This window comes from Lontra canadensis, unplaced genomic scaffold (genome assembly GCF_010015895.1).
Source record: "Lontra canadensis isolate GAN:19392208 unplaced genomic scaffold, GSC_riverotter_1.0 scaffold186, whole genome shotgun sequence".
In the NCBI taxonomy this organism is placed as follows: domain Eukaryota; kingdom Metazoa; phylum Chordata; class Mammalia; order Carnivora; family Mustelidae; genus Lontra; species Lontra canadensis.
The window spans coordinates 401,989-429,970 of record NW_022631180.1 but is presented as its reverse complement, the minus strand read 5'-3'; the positions used below and the strand labels follow the sequence as shown (position 1 = coordinate 429,970).

At 51.4% G+C, this 27,982-nt stretch overlaps 3 protein-coding genes and 1 long non-coding RNA gene across 11 annotated transcripts; 2 read left to right on the top strand and 2 right to left on the bottom strand.

Annotated features, from left to right (window-relative positions):
• Positions 1 to 2,770: 2,770 nt before the first annotated feature.
• On the top strand, positions 2,771 to 3,619 carry SFTA2 (surfactant associated 2). Its single transcript, XM_032847210.1, has 3 exons — positions 2,771 to 2,942; positions 3,191 to 3,279; positions 3,427 to 3,619. Exons 1-3 carry the CDS (start codon positions 2,882 to 2,884, stop codon positions 3,511 to 3,513), a joined length of 237 nt encoding a protein of 78 aa, XP_032703101.1. The 5' UTR covers positions 2,771 to 2,881; the 3' UTR covers positions 3,514 to 3,619.
• A 3,732-nt stretch (positions 3,620 to 7,351) lies between these two features.
• VARS2 (valyl-tRNA synthetase 2, mitochondrial) lies at positions 7,352 to 18,829 on the bottom strand. Of its 5 annotated transcripts, XM_032847350.1 has the most exons (30): positions 18,785 to 18,829; positions 18,142 to 18,368; positions 17,927 to 18,008; positions 17,710 to 17,810; positions 17,285 to 17,406; positions 17,100 to 17,166; positions 16,906 to 17,003; positions 16,096 to 16,177; positions 15,799 to 15,918; positions 15,256 to 15,373; positions 14,470 to 14,558; positions 13,863 to 13,953; positions 13,522 to 13,649; positions 13,291 to 13,394; positions 12,969 to 13,050; positions 12,580 to 12,656; positions 12,422 to 12,497; positions 12,016 to 12,121; positions 11,721 to 11,791; positions 11,469 to 11,594; positions 11,143 to 11,247; positions 10,927 to 10,995; positions 10,724 to 10,802; positions 10,487 to 10,614; positions 10,212 to 10,364; positions 9,387 to 9,593; positions 8,432 to 8,543; positions 8,099 to 8,274; positions 7,781 to 7,909; positions 7,352 to 7,689 (listed from the first exon to the last, which is right to left on the bottom strand). In XM_032847350.1, exons 2-30 carry the CDS (start codon positions 18,340 to 18,342, stop codon positions 7,594 to 7,596), a joined length of 3,195 nt encoding a protein of 1,064 aa, XP_032703241.1. In that variant the 5' UTR covers positions 18,343 to 18,368; positions 18,785 to 18,829; the 3' UTR covers positions 7,352 to 7,593. The 5 variants fall into 5 exon arrangements, 4 of the variants coding, with proteins under 4 accessions (XP_032703241.1, XP_032703242.1, XP_032703243.1 ...); XM_032847351.1 differs by lacking the exon at positions 18,785 to 18,829 and having other exon boundaries at positions 15,262 to 15,373; positions 18,142 to 18,671; XM_032847352.1 differs by lacking the exons at positions 17,710 to 17,810; positions 18,785 to 18,829 and having other exon boundaries at positions 18,142 to 18,257.
• Positions 11,215 to 12,997, top strand: LOC116860970. Its single transcript, XR_004381377.1, has 3 exons — positions 11,215 to 11,299; positions 12,221 to 12,283; positions 12,911 to 12,997. It is a non-coding gene; the product is annotated as an uncharacterized LOC116860970 (long non-coding RNA).
• A 186-nt stretch (positions 18,830 to 19,015) lies between the features above and the next one.
• On the bottom strand, positions 19,016 to 24,928 carry GTF2H4 (general transcription factor IIH subunit 4). 4 transcript variants are annotated; one of them, XM_032847356.1, is made up of 14 exons: positions 24,683 to 24,928; positions 23,916 to 24,058; positions 23,550 to 23,654; positions 23,075 to 23,206; positions 22,712 to 22,808; positions 22,532 to 22,620; positions 22,229 to 22,340; positions 22,028 to 22,096; positions 21,744 to 21,827; positions 21,236 to 21,368; positions 20,903 to 21,033; positions 20,206 to 20,253; positions 19,975 to 20,053; positions 19,016 to 19,305 (listed from the first exon to the last, which is right to left on the bottom strand). In XM_032847356.1, exons 2-14 carry the CDS (start codon positions 24,053 to 24,055, stop codon positions 19,133 to 19,135), a joined length of 1,392 nt encoding a protein of 463 aa, XP_032703247.1. In that variant the 5' UTR covers positions 24,056 to 24,058; positions 24,683 to 24,928; the 3' UTR covers positions 19,016 to 19,132. The 4 variants fall into 4 exon arrangements, with proteins under 4 accessions (XP_032703247.1, XP_032703246.1, XP_032703245.1 ...); XM_032847355.1 differs by having other exon boundaries at positions 24,686 to 24,928; XM_032847354.1 differs by having other exon boundaries at positions 24,714 to 24,928.
• Between the last annotated feature and the right edge of the window lie 3,054 nt (positions 24,929 to 27,982).

Genomic DNA, 27,982 nt, shown 5'->3' with positions numbered 1-27,982 from the left:
TCAAAGACAGATCATAAGCTTAAATTTCAGAGCCTAAATAATAAAGCTTCCAACAGGACATATAAGAGAATACTTCTTTTACTTTGACGTTGGGAGAAAAAAAAAAAAAGTCCTGGGCAGGATACAAAAAACACTAACTACAAGAAAAGAACTTTGTAAATTAAAAAAGCGGAAGGGGGGCCTTTGTAGAGTCACCAAGGCCAGGGCACTGCTTCAGTTGAGGTTCTGGGGAACTGTCGACTTACTCCCTGCCCCAAGCCCCAGGCCAAGCTAAAGAGCCCTTCAGAGATGGACTGAGCAACAGAAATATCACTGAGACACTAAGACTGTTACTGCAGTGCTCCCAGAAATGGTCATAGTGGAAGTCTGAGCACTTCTGGGAAAACCCCAGAAGTTGAAGAACTTGTTGAGAAACTCACAAAGATGGTACAGAGACTGTCAGACTGTCAGAGATCTCCCCAGAGACAGTGGGGAGCCTGGAAGAGATCTCCCCAAAGATCGTGGGGAGACCAGCAGAGACAGTGAGGAGACCAGCAGAGATCTCCTCAGAAATAGGAGACTGGCAGAGGTATCTTCAAGAGTTTGAGGGACTCTCAGAGGTAGTCAGGATGCCTCCAGATACTGTGTTTCCTGATGAGCTCAGCTGAGCTGTTGGAAGAAGAAAAATAAATGAGGTTAGAAGAGTCAGTCATGTCCCTGGGTTCAGAGCCCACATCTTCACCCCAACACCCCTTTTCAGTGGTTGGTGTTCCTGCAGGCCCAGGAACAGCACCAGTGCAGCATCCATGGTACCTGCCAGTGTGTGCCTTTCTAGATCCATCTCCCGGCTCTTTAAAGGCTGATTACAAGTCTCAGGAGAGCCAGGTGTGTCGGGGCCTCCATCAACCCCAGGATCTCCATCCCCAGGGAGAGGTCACCAAGCTGTCCTCAGGGGATTAACCTGTCCCAGCTTGATCCCAGGAAACACTGGGGGAGGGGAAGAGTGAGCAAGAGAGGCTGAGGACTCCCCTACCTGGCCCTTTAGGCTCTTCCCAGACTTGGGACCAATCTCCCATGCTCAAGTCAATCTCCAGCCCAGACCTTCCCCAAAGGGAGGGTGTCCTATCCCAGAGTCCTCTTGCTCCTAGGAGTACAACCATCAGGGGTAAGGATACATGGGTCCCTTGAGGAAGCAGAATTTGGGAGCTGGATGGAGGTGGAGGATATCGGGACCTGGGGCCTGCTCAGGGTAGGGTAAACACCTGAGCCATCACTCACCTCGCTGGTTGTGGCCCACAAAGCTTTCCATTCTTTCAGCAGAGAAGGGGCAAGGGGCAAAGAGGAGCACCAGGGAAGACATGAGTCATGTTCTGGAACAGTGCAATGCAGGAGTTCAGAACCTAGCTCTGAAGCCAGACTGTTTTGAATCCACTACTCCCAACCTGTGCAATCTCAGACAAGTCATGTGATCTAAGTCATTTCTTCACCCCAAAATGGCGTGAGCTGGTACGTACTTCACAGGGTCGTTACCAGCACTAAAGGAAATAATGGTTCTAATGTTCCTAGCAAACAGCAGTGTCAGCCACAAATATATAGAGTTGGGGGAACCAGCGGGGAAAGACATAGGGTGCCCCCACTCTCCTCGTAAGAAGACTCAGATGCCCCAGTGCATCTGCCTGTGCTCTTGCCTCCTACCCCCTGCTCATACCTCTGGTGCCCACTGATCTTTCTGTCCATTTATTCTTTCCATTCTTCTCTGCCTGCTCTCTTGTGCAAGTCTGGGGGTCCTTGGATGCCTCACTTTATTTATCTTTATGGTGTAGACAGTGTCTCCCTCCATCTCTCCATTTCCTTGCTTTTGCTTTTGGCTTCTCTCCTTGAGTCTGCCCAGTGGTCTCACTGCTTCCATCCCTCTGTGCTTGGGCCCACTGGTCTTCCAGGGAGGATGGAGATAAAACACAGGCATGCAAGTAGGAAGACAAAGGGCATGTGCTTTTATGTGTTCTGGGGGCTTATTTGACCAGTGTGTCAATCTGTTGAGCTTGTCCCTATGTCTGGCATATGGAGGGGTGGGTTCTAATCTCTCTGCTGCAAACCTGTGATGTGACCTTAGTGAGTCATATGCCCTTTCTGGGCCTTGGTTTCCTAATTTGTAATGAAAGATGGTAAACTAGATGGGCTCCAAACTCTCCCTCCATATTTGTACTTGTTTTCATCATTCAGAATGCCTGCGTATATAGCTGTGGATTGGGAGGATGAGTGTTCATAAGGCAGGGGGTGGGAGGATATTTGATGAAACTTGTGTTTCCACCTGAGCAGATGTTTTAGAACAATCAAAACAAAACATTCAAAGATGAAGGCTCCCTCTTACCCAGATTTCTCATCTAGAAAGCCGCTGTGCCTCGGGGAGCAGGATACCTGGGTTTGGAAAGAAACTTGGGTGTAATCTACCCCTCCCTTTTGGGCCCACATTCCTGAGCCCTTTCGTGGCATGAATGATGGAAATTAATTGCAGTTAATCATTAATCTCTAAAGAGCAAGGAGAGGCCCAGGCTTGGGTGGGGCCCAGACACTTAGAGAGGGACACTTCCTTAACTTCCCTCTCTGTAGGACTGGGCACCCTCCTCAAGTCTCCAGATACAGGGAGAGGGGGGCACAGGATTGAGGAAAGGGAACAACTTTCTATTTTCCTCAACAACCCACTGAATGGCCCTCTCCTGTGTCCTCAAGCCTTATTGGGGAAACTGGAAAATCCAGTTACCCAGCTTTCCTCTCCCATTTTTCCCCAAACACCTGGGCTTAAGGATTGAGTGGAGTGTAGAAAGGCAGGCCTGGTAAGGAGAGGCCAGCCAGAGCTTCAGACAACTCTTCCATCAGGGAAGCAAGAAGCAAGGTGGCCACAATGGGGGCCAGGATGCCCTTCTTTCTCTTCCTGACTCTCCTGGGCAGCTCACAGGGAACAGGTGAGGGCGGGATGGCTTGAGGCCTGGGTGCTCATGGCAGGAAGAGGCCAAAGAGGAGGGTGATAGGGACAGGGCACCCAGTTCTGAGCTCTCAGTCTGGGGCTGAACTCCTGCATTGATAGGTTCTGAAAGGCCATTGTCAGGGAAGAGGAACTGGGGGTAGGAGGGTGTAGGGGAAGGGGTACGTGTGTCTCTGAGGGAATATGACCCTAATTACTGGGCCCTAAACTCTGTTTTTGGATCCCTAGGGCCAGGAATGATTTTACAGCTGAAGCTGAAGGACTCTTTTCTAGCAAATTTCTCCTATGACTCCAGCTTCCTGGAATTGCTCGAAAAGGTAGTTCTTTGGGAGGGGAGAGAGGGCTGCATGACCTCAAAGTGTATTTCTGACTCATTGTGGGCCTCTCTGCTGATGTTTGGCCACCACCAAGGGATGAGTGGGAGCCATCTTACACCTTTCCCTCTAACCTTTTCTCTCCCCCAGCTCTGCTTCCTCCTCCATCTCCCATCGGGGACCAATGTCACCCTCCGTCATGCAGGATCCCCACTCCACGTCATCTGCAAAGTCTGAGAATAGTCGAAACCTGTGTATCTCCCTTGGCCCAGGCATTTGGCCACCAAGGTACAAAAGGGATGCCCTAACCCTGCTGAGGGGCAGTAAATGTAAATTCAATGACCTGCCTTTGTGTGTTCATGAGCAGAGGTCCAGCAGGAAAATGGAATTGGGAGCGCCTGGATGGCTCAGTTGATTAAGTGATTGCCTTCAGCTCAGGTCATGATCCTGGGGTCCTGGGGTTGAGTCCCACATGGGGCTTCCTGCTCAGCAGGGAGTCTGCTTCTCTCTCTCCCTCTGCCCACCACTCTCCCTGCTTGTGTGCATGCTCTCTGTCAAATAAATAAATAAAATCTAAAAAAAGAAAGAAGAAAGAAAGGAAAGAAAGAAAGAAAGAAAGGAAGAAAGAAAGAAAAAACGGAATTGGGACACCAAAATCTCTGATTCTCCCCCTTATTAAGCAGAGAGGTTCCAGGATGGACATCATGTCCCTCAACACCAGTGTGAAAGGCCTAGAAAGAATCTGGGGAATTAAGTGTTTGGGGGACACACACACCACACTCATATACCCATGTGCGTGAACTAACACTTCAAGCTGAGATCCTCATAACACCTAGAAATAAAGCAAAGAAGCCTGTATGGAGTTTGTTTTTTTTTTTTTTTTAAGATTTTATTTATTTATTTGACAGAGATCACAAGTAGGCAGAGAGGCAGGCAGAGAGAGAGGAGAGAGGAGGAAGCAGGCTCCCTGCTGAGCAGAGAGTCCGATGCGAGTCTCGATCCCAGGACCCTGGGATCATGACCTGAGCTGAAGGCAGAGGCTTTAACCCACTGAGCCCTCAGGCTCTCCGCCTGTATGGAATTCTTACTTTGTTCCAGGCTCAATGCTTTCCCATTTCGATGCTCACAGCTGTCTTGAAATTTACAGATGAGGACTGAGGCTTACCAAGGGTAAGTCACTTGAGGGCCATCAGCAGCAGACAAGTCCGACACCAGACAAATGCCTTAGCTTAAGCAAGATTTTCATTTCATCTCTCTCTGCTTCAGCTTTGGGGCTGGGAGCTCAGGAGCCCAGAGAGCAATGTGGACAGAACCTGTGTGACTCCGCACAGGTCAGTTAGGGTAGGAGGTAGGGGTGGGAGGCAGTCCCCGTGGGAGATGAGAGGTTCCACCTGTGAGGAGATGGCCAGCCTGGTTTAAGTGGTGGGGAAGAGGGTGGGCGGGGTGGACGGGGTGGGTGGGGGAGCAGAGCTCCTACTGGCTGACTCTGAGGACATTCAGTCCCATAGGCCTGCACTTGAGTCCTAGGTAAATTTCTTACCTTCTTGGTGCCTCCATTTCTTCACGGGCAACATGGGAATGACTGATGGTACCTGCTGCTTGCACTCCTGGGAGGATTACATGCATCAGCCATTTAGGACACATGTCAGATCAGTAGGAATCAGCAGTAAGGGTGGTTAAGGTAGAACCCTAGTCCCAACATATAAATCCTTGTCCCCTCAGGAATCCAGGGTCCTCCTTCTCCTGATAGTCTTGACACAGGCACTCATCTGACTCCTCCCCAAGATTATCTTGACTTCTTACTACCTCTCTCAAAATGCAAGCATGCAGCCCAAACCTGACCATTTGGGAGTATTAATGTAATCGTTTCCTGTTCTCCATAGTCCTCACTCCTGCCTATCATAGTTCCCACCTACACACCATCACCATGTGAAATTAGATGCTGACTCCTTTGGAGGGAGGTGAAGGCCTGGCTCTGTATAAATGGGGGAGTTTAAAAAAGAAAACTGTGCAACAAAATTCCTCTAGTTTCCTCTGCAATTGTCCTGGGACCAGCAGCTTAGAAGAGAAGCAACTGGGAGCCGCAAAGGGCCCCAGTGTTTCATGACTTGCTCCTAGCCCGCACCAGTGGGCAGGTGAGCCCCAATGGGTTCGGTATAAGGCCCTAACCAAGCTGGGAGACTGGATGTCTGGATATCCAAAAGACTGGAGGAGCAAACAGCTAACTGCTCCTTAACCTGATTCCTAGATCTCAGGGCCCAGGATCACCAGGCTGTGATTTTCTGATTCTTTTCTCAAAAATCTCTCTTCCAAGACTGACCTGCACTGACCAATATGGTAGACACTAGCTACATGTGGCTATCAAACACTTGAAATGTGGCTAGTGTGACCAAGGAGCTGAATGTTTAGTTGTGTTTAATTTTAATTAGTTAAGTGGCAACCATTTTGGATAGCATAGCCCTAGATGGTCTGCCTCAAGCCTTCCTAACCCCCTACCCCACAATGGAATTTACCCCTGCTCTTGCCCCCAACACTGGTCTCCTTGTTACACTTTTGAGTACTCAGGGAATGCTTGCGTCTTAGTTTTGCTCTGGCCCTTCCCTCCCACACATCCTACTTGGCTAATTCCTACAACTCCGGCAAGTCCTTGCTTAATCTCACTTTCACAATGAGTTCTACTTGACCCCCTACTTAATACTACAATCTGCTCCCCACCCGTTACCGCTTTTTCCCCAATAGCATTTATGACTCAGACACGCTGCAGTGAACTTACTTACATGTGTTCTCTTTACTAGAATGAAAGTACAAGGGCAAAGATCTGTTTCACTCATTGATGAATCCAAGGGTCCAGAATAGGGCCTAGCACACAGTAGTAAGTACTCAAGAAGTACTTGTTCAAAGGGGAAAGACAGGAAGCTGCTGCCCTCCTCTCCTCTCCCTCTTCCTTCTAGGTGGGATGGGGCCAGGGGAGTTGGGAGGGAGGATGGGAGCTGGAACAGATCTTAGACACTAAGTTGGAAGGAGTGCAGCAGAATGGCACAAAATCAGATTCAGTGAGGTGTGGGCCTCCATTTCTGCAGACCCCTGCCCTACCTCTGCCCAGGAGAAACGTCCACTTTGCCTAAGCCACCACCATTCTATATGAAGCTTGCTTATAGTGGCCAAAAAGAACTGCACCTGTTTACTGGGTTGAATCCCAGTTGATATTTGGGACAAGTTGTTTTTATTCTCGGAGGACATTTCTTCATTTCCAAACTGGAGCAAACATCTACCATGAGGTTCTCCATGGCATCACTGAAGACCCAGACCCTGATAGGCCCACCATAAATAGTAGCTACTCGGAGCTGCTGGACAGAATATAACTTGGACGTGTAAGAAGCAGGCCCCCGAATTCCACGGGGAGGACATGAGATGTTCACGGTGGGTGGGTGGGTGTCTTTATCTGTGGGGACGTATATGTGGTGTCACGGACACAGAATGGAAGCAGCACTCCAGCCCCAGCGCACCCTGCAGCCCCTCGGGCCTACAGGAAGTACCTACTCCTCTCCAGCAGCCCCCAAGATAAGGCCAAGGAAACAGGGGAGCTTCCGTCTGGTGAGGAGGAAGGGCCAGCAGAAGCCAAGGCACTAGCAATAATTCAAAGCAGGTGGAACCCAAGTCACTGTACCCAGATGCTCCTAGGAAGTGCCTCTCTTTTCCAGTGAGGCAGGCACCACCAGCATACACGCTTCCACTGCAGCAGAGCCCAGGGCTAAGAAGTAGCCCCCCTCATTTCCTAGACCAACGTCTCAGGGAACAACTGAGATGCAAGAAAGTCACCACTAGGGGAAGAGGGATAAAAGGACCACAGACAGTAATGTTTGGGATTTTATTTTATTTTATTTTAAAGATTTTATTTAAATCTTTACATAGGCAGAGATCACAAGTAGGCAGAGAGGCAGACAGAGAGAGAGGTGGAAGCAGGCTCCCTGCTGAGCAGAGAGCCCGATGTGGGGCTCGATCCCAAGACCCTGGGATCATGACCTGAGCTGAAAGCAGAGGCCTTAACCCACTGAGCCACCCAGGTGCCCCAATGTTTGGGATTTTAAAAGTTTATCTCACTCCTAAACTTCCAGGTGGGATTACATAGGAGGGAGGCTGGGCAGGAATGTCAGCATCTCGAGGACACCCAGTGACACCAACCAAGCCAATCTGTTTCCCCATTTATGAAATGAGAGAGGTGAGCCACATGGTCTCAGAGGCGCCATCAATGCCCACAGCTGCCAGATGTTTGTCCCCAAAGGCAGGGTTTTTTTCTCCCCAAGAGTGAGCTGGCGCTCAGAGCTCCCCAGGGCCGGGACATGCATCCATCAGCTGCCGGAGGTGAGAGGCCGCCTTGTCCAGCTTCGACAAGTCCAGCTGGAGGGAAGAAAGCTAGACAAGAAGAGCAGCAGGTGAGGATCCAGATATTAGGGCCACACCCTCCAGCCCACGTGCCTACAGGGAGTCAGGCCTCCAGCCTCACCCTCTGCTGCCTCTTAGTCTCCGCCTCTCCCTCTGATGGGGTCCAGGCCATGAGGCCATCAAGCTGCTTCTGCAACTTGTGTCTTCGGGCAGCTAGCAGAGACAGATGGGTCTGGGGGTCCACCAGGCCCTGCGGGAGAACAGCGAGGGTTCAAGTTTCTCTCTGCACCACCCACAGCTCTGCTTCACCTGCAGCCTGTCCAATACCTCTGTCCACCCCATTCTTAGGAGCTCCCCTCACTTTTACGGAACCTGCCCCTTGCCCTCCTCCCAACATCCTTTCGATCCCTCCCTTCCTCCTCCAATCTCCTCTGGGCACCTGCAGCTCCATGTACACCTGAGTGGTGTCACTGAGTGGGGTCTGGGCCCAGCCGGAAGGCGCTGCAACACCTGGGGGTAAGAGGCCCATGACCCCACAGCGGCCCAGGGTGCCCAGGGGCTCCAGGAAGGCCTCAAAGAGGCCCTGCTCTCCAGGCTCTGAGCTCTGCAGCAGCACTGAGGAAGAAAGGGAAACTGTCAGGGTCAAACCACAAGATCCTGCTTCCCTGCCCATCCTGCACCTCCTAACTCGGACTCTGCCCTCCAGGCTCCCCCATGCTCCTCTGCCAGCCCCCTCTTTCTGCAGGACTTAGGGACCCAGAACCCAGCTCACCTCGGGGCCGGGCCTTGGTGAGCTGGTATGTGGCTCGGAGAGCCCTCAGTGCCTGCACAGCCTCCTGGACCCGGGAGAAGTGCTGCTCCAGCTCTGGCTGGCGCCAGTGCTCCTGCAGATGAAGACCCAGAGCTGACAAGCAGGCTCCTGGGACACAGCAGCAACTCTCCTGGCTCTGTCCCACACCTGCACAACCCAGTCTGCTTAGGGCAACAGAATCTGTCCTCCCCACCACACACAGAATTCACCAACTCAAGCAAAACCTGGGGCACTGCCTATGCAGGTCTCAGTTGGCGGCTGTGGTTGATATCTGTTAACTGTTCTCATCAAAGGCGAACGACCAGAAGTAAGTTAGAACTTAAACTCTATTACTCAAAACTCACAGAACCAAATAAGCATAAGAAAATTTACATAGTGGGGCGCCTGGGTGGCTCAGTGGGTTAAGCCTCTGCCTTCGGCTCAGGTCATGATCCCGGGGTCCTGGGATCGAGCCCCACATCGGGCTCTCTGCTCAGCGGGGAGCCTGCTTCCCCCCTCTCTCTCTGCCTGCCTCTCTGCCTACTTGTGCTCTCTCTCTGTCAAATAAATAAATAAAACTCTTAAAAAAAAAAAAAAAGAAAATTTACATAAACTTTAAATCACTTGGGGGTGAGTTTACGGCATTTACCCTTCCGACATTATTAAAGCTTAAAACCACAGATATTTGGGGGCCATCCTAGGACTAACATCTAATCCTCATCATAACCGTGGCTAAAGATGGGGAACTGAGGCACGGTCACACAGCAGTGTGGTCCTGCTCTTGCCCACTGGGCTAAGACTACCCCCGCCACAGCTCTGCAGGAACAACTCATCCTCCTAAAGACTCTAAAGTAGACCCGAGACCCCACAGCACCACACCCTTAGAGAAGACTGCTCCCCACCCCTTCACCCATGGTCCCGTTCCCATGGGACTCACCAGGCTGTGGGCAGTGGGATAGGGGGCAACACAGATGCTAGGGGCAGAGCTGCCGCCAGGCCTGGGGGGCAGCCTCTGCCAGAGCTCTTCAGCCAGGAAGGGCATGAGTGGGGCGAGGAGGCGGAGACCGACATCAGCACAGGAGAACAGGACCTGAAGGGGGTCTGGGGGATGGGGCGAGTGCGACAGCACTGGCTTTATAGCCTCCTAGGGAAGAAGCCATAGGGTCGGGGGCAGGCCAAAGCCATAACCACATCCTTTTCCCACGCATCTGCTGCCCTGCCCATGGAAAATGCTGTGGGTAAACACAGGTAGGAGCACACAGCATCTTGGACACCACTGGCTGTCCCAGAACACACTTTGGAGCAAATGAAAAGTAGAAATCTATGGCCAGGATTCTCAGGGGTGGGAAGGGGGATAAAACTGTCAGCGTGGTTTGCATAGTTTTGAAAGCAAAGCACTGAGGTTTTTGCCTATCAGAAAGACAGAGGGGCGCCTGGGTGTCTCAGTGTCTCATCTGCCTTCAGCTCAGGTCATTATCCTGGAGTGCAACAGCATGGAGTCCCTCATAGAGGCCTGCATCGGGCTCCTTGCTCGGCCAGAAGTCTGCTTCTCCCTCTCTCTCTGACACTCCCTTTGCTCAGGCTCTCTCCTTCACTCTCTCCCTCAAATAAATAAATAAAAAATCCTTTTAAAAAATGATTCTGTAAATATTTAACATTTAAAAAAAAAAAAAGAGTTCTCTGCCAGGGAACCCGATCTCAAGGGGAACAGGAAGCAGGTATGCAGGGTGGAATGAAACTCCGTGGCCCCAGTCTGACTTACCAAGTAGACATCACAGAGGTTGTGGAGCCAGAAGTGGTGTAGGGCATGGGTGATAAGTGAGAGCTCTCGAGCAAGGAAGCCTCGCTCACACTCCTGGGCAGTATGGGCAAGACGGCTCAGGATCCAGGCATCCATGGGGGACGAGGGGGACAGCTGCAGGCAGAAGGGGGCTTCAGGACGGGATAACGGACTCCCATCTCCTTTCCCTCCAAACCCCATCTTCAACCCTCAGACACCTGATGATTCTGCCCTTCAAGCCTCTCTTATTCTCTTACCTCCTCCACAGGCTGGGGTACGAATTTCTCCCCTAAGGCATTGAGCATAAAGCGCAGGGCATTCCAAATTTTGTTGCAGAAATGCCGGGAACTCAGGACCTCAGAGACAGACAGGTTCAAGTCGCCCCCTGAGAGGGAGGGGGGAGCGTGCACGTGGGTGGCAGAGGCACAGGGAGTCCTGGCCCACCCCTCTATTGTGGGGCCTACAGCCCTAGCCCCTCCCTCGCCCAGGCTTACCTAAGGCCCCATGGGAGCACAGGGCGAATCGCAGGGCATCTGTCCCACACTCAGGGATCCCATGAGGGAAGTCCTTTCTCTGCAATCAGAGGGAGAGGAGGTATGGCCGATGTCTATGCAGCTGCAAGGCCAGAAGCCTGGGCTACGCAGGAGACCGGCAGCCATGAGCTTGAGGCTGAGACAGGCAGACGCTGGTGACTCACTTGTGCTGCAGTCGCGATCGCCAGCTCTGTGGAGTCCAAGTTCCCATCCCTCAGCTTTGTCTGCAGCACCTGGGATGTGTAAGGACTTCAGTGGCCTTGGTCAGGGACCCTGCCCCTACAAGGCTCCCAGCCACTATCCCTTCCAGCTGGCCCCTCTCTCCTCAAGCTCCCATCTCCCCCACGAATGCCATCCTTCACAAAACTCTTCATCCTGACCTGCAGGTCCACCCCATGGATGATGTCTCGTGGGTCCAACACATTCCCCAGGGACTTGCTCATCTTCCGGCCCTGCCTGTCCCGAACCATGGAATGAAGGAGCACCTGGGGGCATGGAGGGAGTCAGCAGAGGAGCTGGGGGAGCCTTTCCCTGGAGGTGATTTCCCTGGAAGATGCCTCTGTGCATCAGGGGTTAGAGGAGTTAGTAAATCAGGAAAAAGGAATTGGGACCACAGACAACAGCACAATCGGGGTTAGAAGAGAGAACAAGATTTAAGGAAAACTGGGGGGTCAAAGAGAGGGGCTGGGCACTGAAGGGCCATTACCTTACTGAAGGGGAGCTGCCCTGTGAGCTGGGTCCCCAACATGACCATGCGGCCCACCCAGAACAACAGAAGGTCACTGCCCGTTTCCAAAAGTGACAGGGGGTAGAAACGAGCGAGGTCTGGGGTCTAGAGAAAAAGAGAAGCAATGAGAAGCCAAGCTCTGTGCCTATAGCTCTCCTCAAGGTTCTTGGGGGAGCAAGGTCTTTAATTCATCATCCCCACCTTCACTCTCTTCCTCACAACCCGCCTCACCTCTTGGGGCCAACCCAGGGCAGCAAAGGGGAAAAGAGCTGAAGAGAACCATGTGTCCAGGACATCAGGATCTGGGAAACAGAACAGGGAATGGGGGCAGATGGAACCGCAAGCCCACTGCTGTGCATCTTTCCAGCCCAATCCCCCCAACCTCTGTACCCGTCCCCCCAAGCAGACACCATTATCAGGCCCTCTGCCTCATTCTCAACTTTCCCAACACCACCTCCTCCACCTCAGGATCTGCTCCCGAACAGCCCAGCCTCCCACCCCTGCCCTCCACAACCCAGACACTCACCCCTCTGCAGGGTCAGCTCTGCCCCTGGTTTCCCTGTCAGTTCTGCAGCTATTTTTCTGGCCTCGGCCTCTGTCCGCCCAACCACCCAACAGTCTCCTTTATCACCCTACAGAAAAAGTTAAGGGGTGGAGAGAGTGAGGAAGAGTAACACCCACCAGGTGTGAAAGAAACATCACTGAGTTTCACATTCTCCCACGTGATCTAGGAACGGCTGGCTCCCTCTGGCAGTGGGAGGAAGAAGGTCCAGCTCGGGAGCTCTGACCACATGGTGGGTGACATGACTAAGGGCATGAAGCCCAGGGAAGGCAGGGAGCTGGGACTGGCCCTGGAAGTCCTCTGACTCCTGTGATATGGCTATTTCTCCCTCCACCATGCCCAGCCCTCCCATCCTCTTCCACGTACCAACCTTCACGTGCCCCTCCACCACCAGGTAGGCAGGAATCTGATGGCCCCACCACAGCTGCCGGGAGACACACCAGTCCCTGCGGGAAGGACGTCAGTAACTCCTTGGCATAAGCAGGGCATTGCCCCACCCCACCTCCACAGAACTCCCCTCACCCTTACCCGATTTGGGAAAACCAGTGCTGCCAGTTCTTCTGGTGGAAGGATGGACTAAGCTCCAGAGCCCCTGACTCCACAGCCTGGAGAAAAAGGCCCTTAGACAGTGCTTCGCTTCCTGCACCTGTACCCTCCCGGATGGGACAAGTGGCCTCTGAGGTGGTGCTGTTACTCAGAAAGGATCTCCCAAGGCTCCTGAGGAGCTTCTGGGTTTGAGTGGGAGATGAGCCAGCCCCGTCTAGGCCACCCTGCCTCCATCCCACAGCTATCCTCTCAAATGCTGGGGCCAGAGGTCTATGGATCAGGAGGCCTCAGCCTCCCTGTTTCTTCATTCCAGTTTGCAGGGAGTTCCCGCCACCCAAGGCGCTGGCCCCTTCCGCACACTGCAGCCTCACCTGCGCAGCTCGGTCCCCCATCTCCTGGCAGCGGACAAACCACTGGCTCTTCAGTAGGTATTCAACCACATCCCCAGAACGGCTGAGAAAGAGACAGGCTAAGTGTGCTGCTCCTTGGGTTCTGTGCTCTTCCCCCAAGGGACATGGGACACTACTACACGCCAGGCCCTCAGAACCAAGAATAGAACAGCAAATAAAACTGACACAGAGCTTCTGTTCCCTCGCAAAGGGGTACGTATAGAGCCCACCCTCTTGCCCTCTTCAGCTTTATTCACTCCCTTCCTGGAGAAGTCCTACGTAAAAAGAGTTAAAATGGGGTTACCTGCAAATAGGAAGCACCATGGGGTGGTTCTGGATGCCTCGGAACAGGCCCCGTTCCCTCAACGCAGACATAATCTTCTCTCGGGCCACAAATCGGTGAAGACCCTGGGGAGATGATGGCAACAATAGAGGGTAAAGGTTGCTAAAAAAATAAGAAAGTGAGAGAGGGGAGGAGGTGAGAAAAGGCAGAGAGTGCGCCCAAAGAATGGGGTGACACTGAGGCCAGTACCACCTGCAGCCAGTCCCCGCAGAGGGAGGTCATGGTCCCATCCTCTGCAATGACACTCAGGGGGCTCAAGCTGTGCCGGGCCCCCAGCTCAGCATCAGCAGGGCTATGTGCCGGAGTCACCTTCACTGCCCCTGGGAGAGGAGAACCACCGTGAGCACTGACCCCTCACCTTTTCCAGCAGTTCTGTCATTGCCCATGCCCCCACCCCTCCCTTCTCTTCTCGGTCTATGCCTCCTTCCCATCTCATTATCCACTGAGACTTCCCTCCCCTCCTTTCCTCTTCCTGGTGCTCCCCACTCCTCCAGAATCCCCAGCCTCCTTGCCTTTCTGTGACCTCCACCTACCTGTGCCCACATGTGGCTGAACAGCAGAGTCTGTGATGAGGGGGAGAAGCTGCCCAGTCAAGGGGTGACGAAGCTGTCGTCCATGCAAATGCTGAAAGGAAGGGAGCGAGATCAAGGACAGGCACACATGTGGAGTGCAAAGGTCTGGGCTGAGCGTGAGAACCCTGGGAATAACAGGGTGAAAACCAGAAGGTAAAGAGCTAGAGCAGTGGTCAGTAAACTTTTTCTTATGGGGCCAGGGTGTATTTAAGCCTTTGCAGACCAAGAGGCAAATTCAGTCTCTGCACAATTCCTCTGCTCTGCCACTGCAGCAGTGAGGTCATGATACCCAGTTGCAGATAATGTGTAAACAGGCAAGTGCATATCATACAAAAACAGGCAATGGGATGGATTTGGCCCATGGGCCACAATTTATCAACCACTGAGCTAGAGAAAAAATAGAACATCAAGAAAAGAAAGGCATATAGTCAGAGACACTGGAGAGCTGACACGAGAAAAATCTTAGGAAGATGCAACTGAAGGAAAGAAGGAGCTACCATCAAAAAAGGACAAGAAATGCAAGCTATGAGGTAGACAAGCGAGTGGCAGAGAGTACACTGTGTGTTACCATGTATCGAGAGTCCTCAGGATGAACAGCCACAGCCACATCTCCAGGCAATGTTTCTGGCCTTGTGGTTCCCACTACAACCTCTGCATCTGAAGACAAAAGTCAAGCACTCAACACTGGTCATTGCCATGGCCCCTCACTCTCATAACTGGAGCCAGAGGAACCAGAAAAGGGAGGAGGCGAGAACCTATCAAGATTGAGCAGGGCCCCAGGAGCAACTAGAGAAAATTAGGAGCCGGGGGTTTCCATGTAAGCTGATGACCAGAAGCCTGGGAGGCTGTCTGGTGTTAAGGAATTTCTCAAAAATGTGCACGGGAGAAACAGGTAGATCATGAATAAAAGCAACCAGAATCCTTACATGGTGCCCAGAAAACACTGAGAGTTCTCGAGACCGTAATCACAAATGCTGTGCTTTCTCTGGGGCAAGCACCAGCCCTTCCTTGGGAAACGTTCTCCATCTATGCCAGCTAATCCTTCTTTGCTTTCTCTGAATTCTTCCAAGCACTTACTGTTCAAATCACACTTCAGAATTTATTTTTTGTCTCTTTCAGGGTAGCAGCCTCCTGTAGAATGATGCTAAGCTTCCGACAGGCAAGTACCACGTGCACTTTTCTCACGTGACACAGAATACCCAGAACAAATGCCCACCAGAACGCAAATACTACCCAAGGTTCCTTATGTGCCTCCCACCAGGCCACGTGGGAAATGGGTTTATGGGTTCCTTCCCATCAACCCAACACATGCGCAAGAAAGCAGAGATAAGCAGGCAACCTTTCTGAGGATTACCCTCACCAGGCTCTCCATCCACAGGGAAGGCCACAGAAACGAGGAGGCCAAAAGACACAGGGCTGGGGCAGCCAGGCAGTCGAAGCTCCGTGCGGCCAGGAAGCGGCCGGCTCTCCACCTAGAGGAATCCAAGCAGCAGGGCTGGAGAGCAGCCTTTCTGCAGGCTTCCCATCTTCACTCCCCCACCTGCCCTGGGCTCCTTGCAGCCCATCTAAAGACACTCCAAGGATTCAGGAGCCACCTCCCCCTCAATTCAGTCACAGTTACAGAAACATTCATCGAGCACTTACACTGTGCGCCAGTATCATGCTGAACACCTTCCATGAATTCTCACTTAATTCTCACGACGCCCTCCTGACACAGGCATTTCCATCAGCCCTAACTGACTGGGGAAACTGAGGGTGACAGAGGCTAGTGCCCTGCCAGAGTTCCCATGGCTGGTTGGTGGCAGGACTCAGTGAATCCTGGCCATCTGGCTGCAGAGTCTGAGCTTTTTTTGCCCACCTAGGAGCTCTCCCAACCTGCCCTCCTCCTCTGCCTCACCTCAATATCCGAGATGGCTGATCTTAAAGCGCAGGACCAGTTGACAAGCTGCTGGCCCCGGTACAACAAGCCTGCCTCGTAGAGTCGCACAAAAGCTTCAGTCACGGCCACCGAGGAGCCCTAGGAAATGACCTCAGCGTCTCTATCCAACAGCCCCTTCTTAGCCCATCACCCCACTCAGGGACCCAGGCATTCCCTCCCTACTAGTATCCCCAACACACACAGCATCCTGCCTGCCCACACCTGTCTCTAGACACCGCCTCAATACCCACAGGGAGCAAGGCATGGAGCACTCACAGCATCCATAGTGAAGCACTCTCGGTCCCAGTCCAGGGAGGCCCCCAGAGCTTGGAGCTGCTCACTGATCTCTCCTCCTTTCCTGTGCCCAGACAGATTTTGGTCAGCAAACTTGTCCTGAGCACCAACTATGTACCAGGCCCAGTGATACTACCGGCAATGCCGAGCATTAGAGTATGGCATTAATCTAGCCTCTAGAAGCCAACGAAGACAGACACACAAACTCAGCAGGGAACTTCTGTGGCATTAAAATAAGTGTAAAGGTATGGGCGCCTGGTTGGCTCAGTTGGTGGAGCACGTGATTCTGGATCTCGAGGCAATGAGTTCAAGCCCCACACTGGATGTAGAGTATACTTAAAACAAAGTTCTATGGTAACAGAGAAGGGGGCAGCTAATTTGGGAAAAACCAAAAGAAGCTTTACAGAGAAAGTGGTACGTGGTAACAGACCTGTAAGAATGAGGGTAATTTCAAGCAAATGGAGAGGAGAAATAGGTAAGTAGAAGAGATGGTGAAAGGTAAGGAAACACGGGGTAAGTAGACAAAAATTATACATACATGTCCACACCCACAAATATGTGCATTTAAAAAAAAAAAAAATATATATATATATATATATATATATACACACACACACACACACACAGAGAGACAGCTTGGAGACCCTGCTGAAAGCTAAAGGAACCCAGAGTTCCCCTCTCCAAGGAAGGTTAGAGCTGAATGGGAAGAGCCCATCGAGTCAGGGAGAACGGCTGGGAAGCAGGGCCCAAGCCTGCCACCTCGGCCCCTCCACCTCCACCCATCGTACTCACTCCTCCTTCCACTTCCACACCTCCCTAAGGAATTCTTCCCGGCTCAGCTCGTGTCTCCTCACTCCTCTCTCCTTCCACAGTTGCTTCTCCACCACAGCCTACAGTAAGATTAGGAGGCAAATGAACAGAGAATCGGATCACTTTGGGAAAACTCTCCTCCACCCAACAAAAGGGCAAAGTGGCAAAATGCATACTTGTGTAGCAATTCCTGCATGATCTGAGCCAGGAACCCACAGCACCTGATCCCCACACATCCGGTGCCTACAAAACAAACACCCTCAAGTGAACCCCTGAGCTTGCGTGTTTATTCTCGATGCTTCCACACTACCTCACTTCCTCCTTCCCCTCCAGGAAAGCAAGCATCCCCAACCCCTCTCACCAGCGCACCAGAGCATCCTGTATGGCCACCGTCAGTGCATGCCCGATATGTAGGGAGCCAGTGACATTGGGAGGTGGGATACACATGGAGAAGGTCTCCCCTGTAGCCTGAGGCAGCTTGGTCTATAAAGTGGAAAAGTCAAAGAGCAAGAGACGACTCCCCCACCTGCCCTGGGCTCTTACATGGGGGAATAGTACCCTCTGGTGTCCCCAAGGCGGAAAGAACTGCAGGAAAGATAAACCAACAAGTAACAGGAAAAACCTGCCAAGAAAACCCTTTGGACACCAGGGGTGAAGACAAGCTCTCCCATTTATTGGGCAGGCTGGCTGTAAGCTCTAGACTCTGAGGCTCAGTTGTGCCCACCCAAACTCAATGGCCATTCTGTCCTGGGGACCATTTAGTATCCCTCCCTTCCAGGTACTAACCTGATACTCTGGTTTGAAGAAGCCCTCTTGCACCCACCAAGAGTACCAGGCAGCCTCAACATATTGAGGGCTGTATGCAGGAGGCAGAAGCCGGGAGACATCTGCAGCAGCAGAGGAGAGATCCACTAAGTCCTGAACTTTGTTCCTGGGCTGCATTTCAGCAGCCCAAGTGGGCAACAAACATGTGAGTGAATAGGCCTTCAAGTTCCCTAATCACCTTTTTTTTCACCCGGTTCCGTGGGGATTTCATACAACACTACCTCCTTGGGAGTCCAGGCCTTACTGGATTCTGCAGGTGACTGGAAAGAATGACCAAAAAGCGGGGATGGGGAAATACAATTTCCAGCATACGCCAGGCATCTGAATCCAACCAGTCTCTTCCAGCCCCGTCCAAAGTTTTCTCAAAGAACCAAGGACAAGCTGATCCCTAACCTTGTTCTGTCGGGCTATCCCAGCCTCCAGCGCCGCCTGCTTCTTTCGCTGGCGCTTCTGTTTGGCTTCATGGTTCTTTCGGGAGATGGAGGATCCATGGGGCTTTGAGTGGGTAGAGAGGGCACGGAACCTGGGGAGGCCCTCTAAGGGCCTCAGCCCCCAGACTGGTGATCGAAAATAGCCCAAAGGCAAATGAGGCATCAGGAGTGCTTGAAAAGGGCCAAGATCTGTTCCAGATAGAGCACATTAAGAGATGTGGCTGCGTGGGTCACACCCTCTTCCTTATTCCCTGCCTGCCTTCTACTAGCACTGGTCTTTTTTCTGTTTACCCCCTCCCACACAACGCTTTCTAGTGAGGGCCAGAGGGCATGGTGTCGGGAGTCTGCCGTCCTCAACCTCTGCATCGGCGACTGTGGCTGACCGCCAACACACAGGCGGGGAAAGGACTCAGGCATTCTGGGAGACAGTCGACCTCAGGGCGCCCGAGAGCGAAACCCGCAAGGAGTCTCGCGCTACCCCTGGGCCCATTCCGCCCGGCCCGCCCGGCCCTCCCGGCCCTCCCGGCCCGTAGCACCGCTTCACCGCGTGGATCCCGGCGGCTGCGCCTCCCACCCCTCCGGAGGCAGCTCCGACGCGCGCTCACCGGGCTAGCCCGCCGCTATCCCACGGAACCCGGCGGCCCCAGGCGCCAAGCGAAGCAGCGACTACGACCCCGGAAAGCGACCCGCGAGCCGCACGGCGCAGGGAGGCGGAGCCCTGCCCCGGGCATGCGCGGTAGCCGGCTCGACCCCATTCGCTGCCCTCCGGTCCAATGGCTGCCGGCGCCGCAAGAAGCGGGCCCTCCAAGGAGAGAGGAAGCCTCGCGAGGAGCGGCCCGGGGCCGCGTGGCTCATTTCCACAACTTTATTAAACAATTAATAGTCCGACGTGTAAATAAAAACACCTGAGTTCTGAGGCCGCGGCCACCCCGCCCCACCCGGAGCCCGAGCTCTCAGGAGCTGTGCTTCTGCCGCTTCCAGAAGCGCTTGACGTCGCTGTGCCCCGCTGGGGTCACCACCATCAGCCGCTTGGCAGAGTTCTCGAACACCAGCACGCCCAACTCGCGAGCGTGGGCCAGCAGCAGTTCAAAGTCCACTTGCGACAGGAACTGGTTATACAGGACACCTGGAGTCCGCAGGGCAGGGGCAGCCGGGAGGCAGAAAGGGCAAAAAACGTGAGGCCCCTGCGGAGCAGCTTCAGGGCAGTAGTCTGGGCTTGCCAGACACAATTTAAAAAATAAATTCTCGGGGCGCCTGGGTGGCTCAGATGGTTAAGCCTCTGCCTTCGGCTCAGGTCATGATCTCCAGGTCCTGGGATCGAGCCCCACAACAGGCTACTAGCTCAGTGGGGAGTCTGCTTCTCCCTCTGCCTCTCCCTCTGCCCGTCTTGTGCTCTCTCTCTCTCTCAAATGAATAAATAAAATCTTTAAAAAAAAAAACAAAACTAAATTCTCTATGCCTGTCTGTCCTAGAGCTCATCCTAACAGTAGTGTGAGCCAGCCATGTTCAGTAAGGCAATATAACACAGTAAGAAAAACCAACTAATGCTCACCACAGAGAAATTACTCTAATTATTGCTCCCAATTTCCCTCTTCTAGCTCAATCCACATTCCAGAGTTGAGACAATTTATTTACCACTGCACACTCACCCCCAAAATAAAGTGTCTTGCCAGCTTTTCTCTCCCATTTCATGCAATAAAAATATAAAATACATGAAAAGCTTTTTCAGTTCATCAAGACTAAACTGTCCTTCCCCTGGCCAGTGACCAAGAATCAACCACCAGAAGCCACTCACCCTCAGTGAACCTGAGTCTGTCCCTTTCCAGCTCCCACAGCCGAATCTGGTCTGTGATGGTGGGCGGCAGCACAGGTGTCTGTAGGGGCAAGCAATGGCTGTGAAGATTCAGGAATACTGCCCCAGACAACCCCACCCCTCTACTCATTCCCCAGATTTGGCTGTCCCTTTCTCTTTCCCATCACTTCATCGCCAGGTGCCAGGAACTGTCAGCCTCCAGCAGCTTGCTACCTGTTTGAGCATCACTGGGTGCGCCCTTGTCCTTAGGAAATGGATGATCTAGGGAAACAGACAAGAATGGAATCAGGGGCTCAAGTAAGAGGGCAGGAAAGGTACCTAAACTGTCACCTAATGTCACTGGAATATCAGCTATTTAAAAATCCATAGCCATATGCCTGTCATAAAGCCATCCCTGTACAGCTGTCATCCCAAGTTGCTGTTCCCACTGGTTATGTCTGCTATTTCTTCTCTAGCACATTTGCCCTTTCGATAGTCCTGTTTTTATTTTTTTTAAATAGCAGCAACTACTATTTTTTTTAGCACTTACTGCATGACAGGCTCTGAGCCAAAGGTTTTACTGCTATTCTCTCATTGAATCCTCCCCAAACCCTGTGAGGGGAGAACTGTTATTATTTCCATTTTTCAGATGAGGAAAATGAGGCTCAGAGAAGTGAAGCAACCAGGACATTTATGCAGCTAGGAAGGGGTTGGTGGTAGAGACACAAATCTATACCTCCCCCACTCCCGTGTTTTTTCCTGATGCTTAGAACCTTGACTTCTCTTCAAGTCCATGGTCTATGCTCAGAGACAACTCGCCACTATCTACTCTCACAGAACCGATATCAGCCTTCTATAAGATGAGCACCCTGTACCCCATAGCTCAAGTGCAGCCTATCTTCCTGCCCCTGCCTTCCCCAAGTAGCAATACCTGCTGGGCTGTGATGCCACTGGCGATGGCCTGCTGAACACTCTCCCGGGTCACCTGTGCCACCACCATGTTGGGGAATCGATAGAGCATCTCTGAGAAGAGGGCAATGAGGGCAATCTGCAGCTCCGACTCTGGCCCAGGGATAGGAAGAGAAGGTGAGAAGGCTATTCCCACACCCCAATTCCCTCAAGACCTTCAAGTATGATGAGGAATGCCAGAGAACTCTGTAAACTGCCAGGTAAACATAACACAAACTGGCACTCCCTCCTGCTCCCTTCCCTCTCCCCACTTCCATCCTCTATCTGCTGCTTGGGGCCCTCTGTCTGGCCTCACCAGTGTAGGCATACAGTCGGTAATTAGTCTCCACGACAATGAAGCCTGGCTGATGGGCAGTACCCCCAGCTCCAGAAACACCTGATGAGAGATTAATGGCCAGCCGTGTGGGGTAGTAACGCCGAGATTTCCTCTGGAAAAGACAGAAGGGAAAGACAGAGGGCCGGCTCACTCTCAGGGTCCCTAACCATCTTTCTGCCTGAGACACCAGACCCCTCTGATGGCAAGAGCCTCAACTCCCAATTTAACAACCCCAAGGGGCCTAAGTACTCAGTCCTGGCAACTCCCTTCTAGCTACTGCCGCCTGAGACCCCACTCTTTTTTTAGTATAGTTGACACGTAATGTAACATTAGTTTCAGGTGCATAATATAGTGATTCAGCAACTCTACACTTAGGCCACACTCATTATAAGTGTAACTCCCATCTGAGACCCCACTCCTTTTTAAAGGCCAAGGCAAGAGACCACCCTGCCTCTTTCCTAGAAGCCACGTATCTGGGTATGCATACCTTCCTCTGGAAAACAAGCCCAAACTCACGTAGATGTTGTAGGAAATTCAACAAAGAATCACTCATACCTTCCACGGAATAATCCTGGGGAAGAGAAGTGGTTGACTGGAATCAAAACATCCCGTTCTCCCCCTTCCCAAATTCATACACTCATTCCCTCTTTTCCCATCTACGCTTTATTCATTCTTATCTTTCACGCTTTTGCCCATAACCTGATTTCCTCTTATCATCTCTCTACCCACCAACTTGCCCACTTAAGTCCCCAGCTCCATCCCCCTGCTTACCTTGCCCAGAGTAGAGAAACTGAGCTGGAAGAGGAAGGAGAGAATCTCCACTAGGTCCATGCCCCGACTCTAGGGAGGAATGCGCAGAGACAAAGGGGCAGGGATGGAAGGGAGAAAATGAGGGATCAGGGAACAGTCTGCAAGGTAGTCTCTCAGTGGGTCCTGAGAAGATCAGAGCATGTCAGCAAATAGCCTCCTCACCTGGGCTGTCTGTAGATACTGCAACATAAAGTACCACAGCTGGGCAGGGGTGTCCAGCAACAGGAACTGGAAGCCAGCTGAGGTAATGCAGGGCGGCTCTCCAGGTTCAGTGCTAGAGACACAGACAGGGACAATGGCAGAGATACGCCGTGAGAGGCCACCATCCCCACTTGTCCTCTCACATTTTTTTGTTTCTCTCTGGCCATACTCCACTCAGCAATCCTTTCTCATAACTGCCTGCACGCCTAGCCCACCCCAGATACTCAGTTTAGCAGGGATCTGATGTACCTCTGGTTTCCTCACCTCTTCATGAGCCCAGCCTGGCTGAGGAGCTGAGCCAAGTCCTGGCTGACAGCTGCACTGGGGGAGCCCACCATGAAGTGTAGGACCACCTGAGAAACAGAAGTGGATAGAGAGAACAATGCCTCTAAGGGCCACGAGACATAGGAGCACAAGCAGAGACATAGAGTCCCAAGTCCTCACCTCCCATCGCTCCTCGGCATACTTGTCAAGTGAGGGAACATCCCGAGCGTGCTTGTCGGGACCCAGCTGACTTGTGTCGTCAGACCAGGCCTTGCCCCTATGCCAGAATGGACCAAGAGTAAGGAACCCTGCCTGTGTTCCCTGCCTGATCCTCTGTCCTCTTTCCCCCTTCATCTCTATGGGCTATGAGTGGGAGACATTCCTTTCCTACATCATGCAGCTACATCTCATCCAAATTATTCCTAAAGGAGCTCCCAAAGGTAAAGCCCACAAGGTTCCAGAGAGGCCCTTAGGGGCTCCCCCCAACCAGCAGTTTAAATACTAGTTCCCCTGGCCTAGCTTAGGAAGATGGAAGTGACATACCCACCCAGAAGGGCAATGCGGAGGTTTTGGCGGAAGATGGGGTTGAGGATCAGGCCCTGGAGACCACCAGGGAGCAGCTGGGTGTGCCAGATCCGGAGGCCACTCAGCAGCCCTGTGCTCTCCTCTTGAGCTCTGAAACAGAAGCAGGGGTGTGTGGAGAACAAAAAGCAGGAGGCCCATAAAGGCCTCCACGTCTGCCTTTTCTGAACTGGTTTTCCCTTGAAACACCATTTCACACAGCAAAAACAATGCCTTCTTAAGGCAAATTTCTTTACGGCAATGCCTTACTAGAACCATGTTGCAGACATCACAACTTTCCAAAAGGAAAAACACAGTACACAGAATTTCCCAAACTTATTTAAATACAAGTTTTGTGGTGTATCCATTAACATTTCCTGGAAGTGTTCCAAGGAACACTTGGAATAGCTAGTTGTTGAGAAATCCGTATCTGGTTGAGCATGCAACAGAGACTCACTTGCTGAATTCCTTCTTCACCCACAGGGCTACGGCAGCTTGTGGCAAAGGCTGCTCCAGAAAGAGCATCCGCATCACCCAGTTCTTAGCCAATGAGGGGAGCTCCCTGGAAGGGGGTACAGGTAAAATGTTAATATCAGAAACTGCCTCATCTGCATCTCTGCCCTCAACAACCTCTCAAACATCTCATTCCACCCCCCACACCTCTACCAGTCTTGCTGCTCCCACTAGCTCCATCTGTTTTCGCCTGACACATTTCAGTCTTCCAGCCCCCCAGGGCTAAGCTTCAACTCATGATAACTTATTCCAGTCTGAAGGCCCCATTACACTTCTTCAACATGGTCCCTGCAATGAAGAGGGTCCTTACCTGAAGACAGCCAAACAGGTGGCAGGATGCCCATACAATCGATCTAATACGCCAGGGCTCAGGCCCCCTAGGAATTCCTGCAGATTCCTGCATTGTAGGTGTACTCGGTTCAGTCCACCCCTTGAGGGGGTGCTCTCCATCACCTGAGAGATGCAAAGTTAGAAATGCACCCCCACAATCCATGCCAGTATCATCCCTCACCTCATTCCTATTCCAGATCCGCTGGCCCCCATAGTAACCCATCCTTTCTAAGATTTCCTCTTCTGTGTCACTCATCTCCTTTCCTTTCTCCCAGACCTGACCCACCTCCACTTCTCTCTTGCCTCCACGCCCCACTTCTGGCCTCAACTCCAGTCTTCTCTCAATTTCCAAACTGGAGAATTGTTAATTGTCCCATATTAGAAAAATCATTTTTTTTATTTCACTATCTTGTCTTATTTTTACCTAGGTTGCAAGGACACTTGTTTAAGCCAAATCCCCTCTCCGTTGCCCTCTCCTGGTCAGATCAGCCCATGAGCTCCAAATCTGTCAGTCCTTCCCATCTGTTTCTTGGACCCACAGGTCCTACCGGGCACAACAATGAACTACCTTTCTCCTCCTTGTCTCCCAAATCTAAGTCCACCTCTCCTCTTTGCACCGCAAGACTTCACCCCATTCACCTTGATCGACATGTCGGGTCTCCTAACTTCTCTCCTACTTCCCTCCTACTCCTAGCCTCTCACCCAACTCTCAAACCTCCCCCATCCCCTCTCTCTCGGGCCCCCCACCACCACTCCGTGTCGCTCCCCCCTCGTGCACCCGGAGTTTCAAGTCGTCGCTTAATCGGAGCTAAAGTCTCGCCTTGGCTCCCGAGAATAGGAGAATGGACGATGGAAATTGAGAGAAAAAGATGGGGAGAAGGACAAACAACTAGACAGGAGTCCAGAGTGGAGGATTCAGAAGAGAAGGAAAGGAGGGGAAGGAGTGGAAAAGTAGGGAAGCTAAGAATAGGCGCGGCACTCATTCGCCCGCCGCGGGGCATTCTGGGAATTAGAGTCTTGTCTCGCCTCGCCCCGGAGTGGGCTTTAGCTCGTCTGACTACAACTCCCAAAAGGCACCGCGAGGAAGCCGGACGGGAGGGAGGCTGGCCTTTAATTGAGGGAGCCGGAGACATCAGAGGCCGTACCACTTGGTTCCGCGTCGCTTTCCGCTCACGCAGTTAACGGCGAGTCGGACCGACCTGGGCGGGAGGCGGGCATATGGCTCCCTGGTGAGACGCTCCTACTAGAGACACAGGAAACTGAGCTCCTTGAGCTCTTTGGTCCTCATGGAATACAGCACTCTATAGAGCGTTCTTGCGAGGTAAGAGCACTACTCCTCACTCGGCGCGTATGTACTCAGTGTTAATTTTACCACGTCCACCATGCTCCCACCACCTTGTTTCTTTAATACGATTTTCAAAGAAACCAGTTGTTGGGTCTGATATGATTCATGAGGCTACTGCGGGGAAAGGGAAGGGAACGTCTTAAGCCAAAGCCAGAACTACAAGTATCCCCAAGTTCCTATAAAGCAAGGTTTATTATTCCCACTTTACAGACTAGAATACCGAAGCCCAGTGAGATTAGGAAATTTGCCCACAATGGTTCATCTGGAAAAACCTGAGGCTGGGATTTGAAGTACATGTGAGGGAACACGGACCAAAATGGCAAGAACTGTGTAAGACCCTGTTATGCTCACTCGTGCTTGTTTTGTTTTTCCGTTTCTTTAACAGTCCTGCATAAAATCCTCAAGAATGACACAAAAGTAACAAAGCGTTTTTACGGTTAACCTTAAGTAAAATAAGTGACAAATTAGTCTGGAAGAAATATTTAACTAAATAGACAATACAGAGAGCTTTTACAAAGCAGTAAGAAGAACAGAGTAGAAAGACTGTAGGAAGAGGGACTCCTGGATAGCTCAGTAGGTTAAGCCTCTGCCTTTGGCTCAGATCATGATCCCAGGTCCTGGCATTGAGTCCCACATGGGGCTCCTTGCTCAGCGGGGAGCCTGCTTCTCCCTCTGCCTGCTGTTCCCTCTGCTTGTGCTCTCTCTCTGACAAATAAATAAATAAAATCTTAAAAAACTGTAGAAAGATGCAACAGGCAATAAACAGAAAAAAATATGAATTGTTTATAACCAAATGAAAAAGCTCTCATCTTTACCAGTAAGTAAGGAAAAGCAAATTAAAGAAACAATATAATATCTGATTAGAAAAAAAAATTAGGGATTGACAACCTCGTTGTCACCGCACAGGAGCATACAGTACTCAACAGTACTCAACTTTCTGTTGAAAGGCGACTCCAGTCACACCTTTTAAAGGGGGCTTTGGCGGTATGTCCAGTTATTTGAATGTGACTGCTGTTTGACCTACCAACTCCACCTTTAGAAATGTATCATACTGAAGTTCTCCCCCACGGATACAGAGATAGACATGCAAAGATATTTATTGAAGTGTGTCTGTTAGGGGCGCCTGGGTGGCTCAGTGGGTTAAGCCTCTGCCTTCGGCTCAGGTCATGATCTCAGGGTCCTGGGATCAAGCCCTGTGTCGGGCTCTCTGCTCTGCAGGGAGTCGGCTTCCCGCGCTCTCTCTGCCTACTTCTCTGCCTACTTGTGATCTCTCTCTGTCAAATAAATAAGTAAAATCTTTAAAAAAAAAAAAAAAAGAAGTGTGTCTGTTATTGTATTGTGAAAACAATGGAAACTGCCTGAATGTCCCAAAATGTGGGTCATCACAACAATGTAGGATACTGGCAACACTTAGAAAGGACACCATATGCATAGTGGCCGAACTATGTACTACTACCTATCATGAGGGGGAGAAAAGCAGATTACAAAATGGCTTGCCTAGTTCAGTGCCTTCTTTGTAAGAAGCTTTTTATGGGTGTGTAAAACTGAAATAGGTCATGTGCTTCATTTTGACAGGTGCAAACCAGCAGAAGCCGGGCGGACAAGGTGACAGTTCCCTATAGCATAGAGAAAACTCTTTAAGGCTACCCTGCCCAGAAGAGGAGCCACTATAGCCACCTGCGGCTATTTAAATTTAAATTAACTAAAATTTTAACTTCAGTTCCTCAGCCACATTAGCCGCATTTCAAGTAGTCAATAGTCACATGTGACTAGTGGCTACCTATTGGGTGGTGCAGCTATAGACCGTTTCTGTGATCACAGATTCTCTTGGAGAGTCTTGCCTGAAGGGATGCAGTGAATGGGGACAATTTGTCTGATGTCAGGAACTGAGTACAGGCTGTTTCTAGAGCTGGATCATCAGCCTGGGATCCTGGGAGCTTCCCGAAATAGGATTATCCAACCTATGATGGAGAGTTCATAACCTCCTCCCCTCAGGCAGCATCCTAGAGAGAAAGAACAGAGAGCCCAGAGCCTACTGGCTGCTTCTGACCAGCTTTGCAGTTTCCTGGCTGTGTGGCCTTGAGCAAGTTGCTTAAAACAAGTTTTTAGGCACCTGGGTGGCTCAGTTGGCGCCTTCAGCTCAGGTCATGATCTCAGGGTGCTGGGGTTGAGTCCTGCATGGGCTCTCTGCTCAGCGGGGAGTCTGCCTCTCCCTCTGCCCCTCCCTCTCAACTAGTCATGCACGTGCACGCTGGTGCTTGTACTCGCTCTCGCTCTTGCAAAAATAAAAATAAAATCCTTTACAAAAAAACAATTAAGTTTTCTTTTCTGTGAAATGGCAATAACATTAACTATTTCGTGTTGTATGAAATAAGATATAATATGTAATAAGTATTGTCCTGGCATGTAATAGGTGCTCAGTAAATAGTATTGTTATTATTTTCTTTAAAAAGTAAAATCACACCTATAGTAAGTACTACAAAGAAGAAAGTCCTGTGCCTGAAAGCAGCAAGAGGGGATTTGATCTGGTTGCCAAGTGGGGGAAGATTGCTGAAGGACAAGCAGGACTTAACAAGGCAAAGACAGCAGGGAGGGGAACAAGATTCTGCAAAGGCCATGGCAGGAGGGACTGTGGGCGGTTGCAGGAACTGGAACTAGGCCAGTGGTGTATAAAGGACAGTGGGGTAGGATGCTGAAGAATG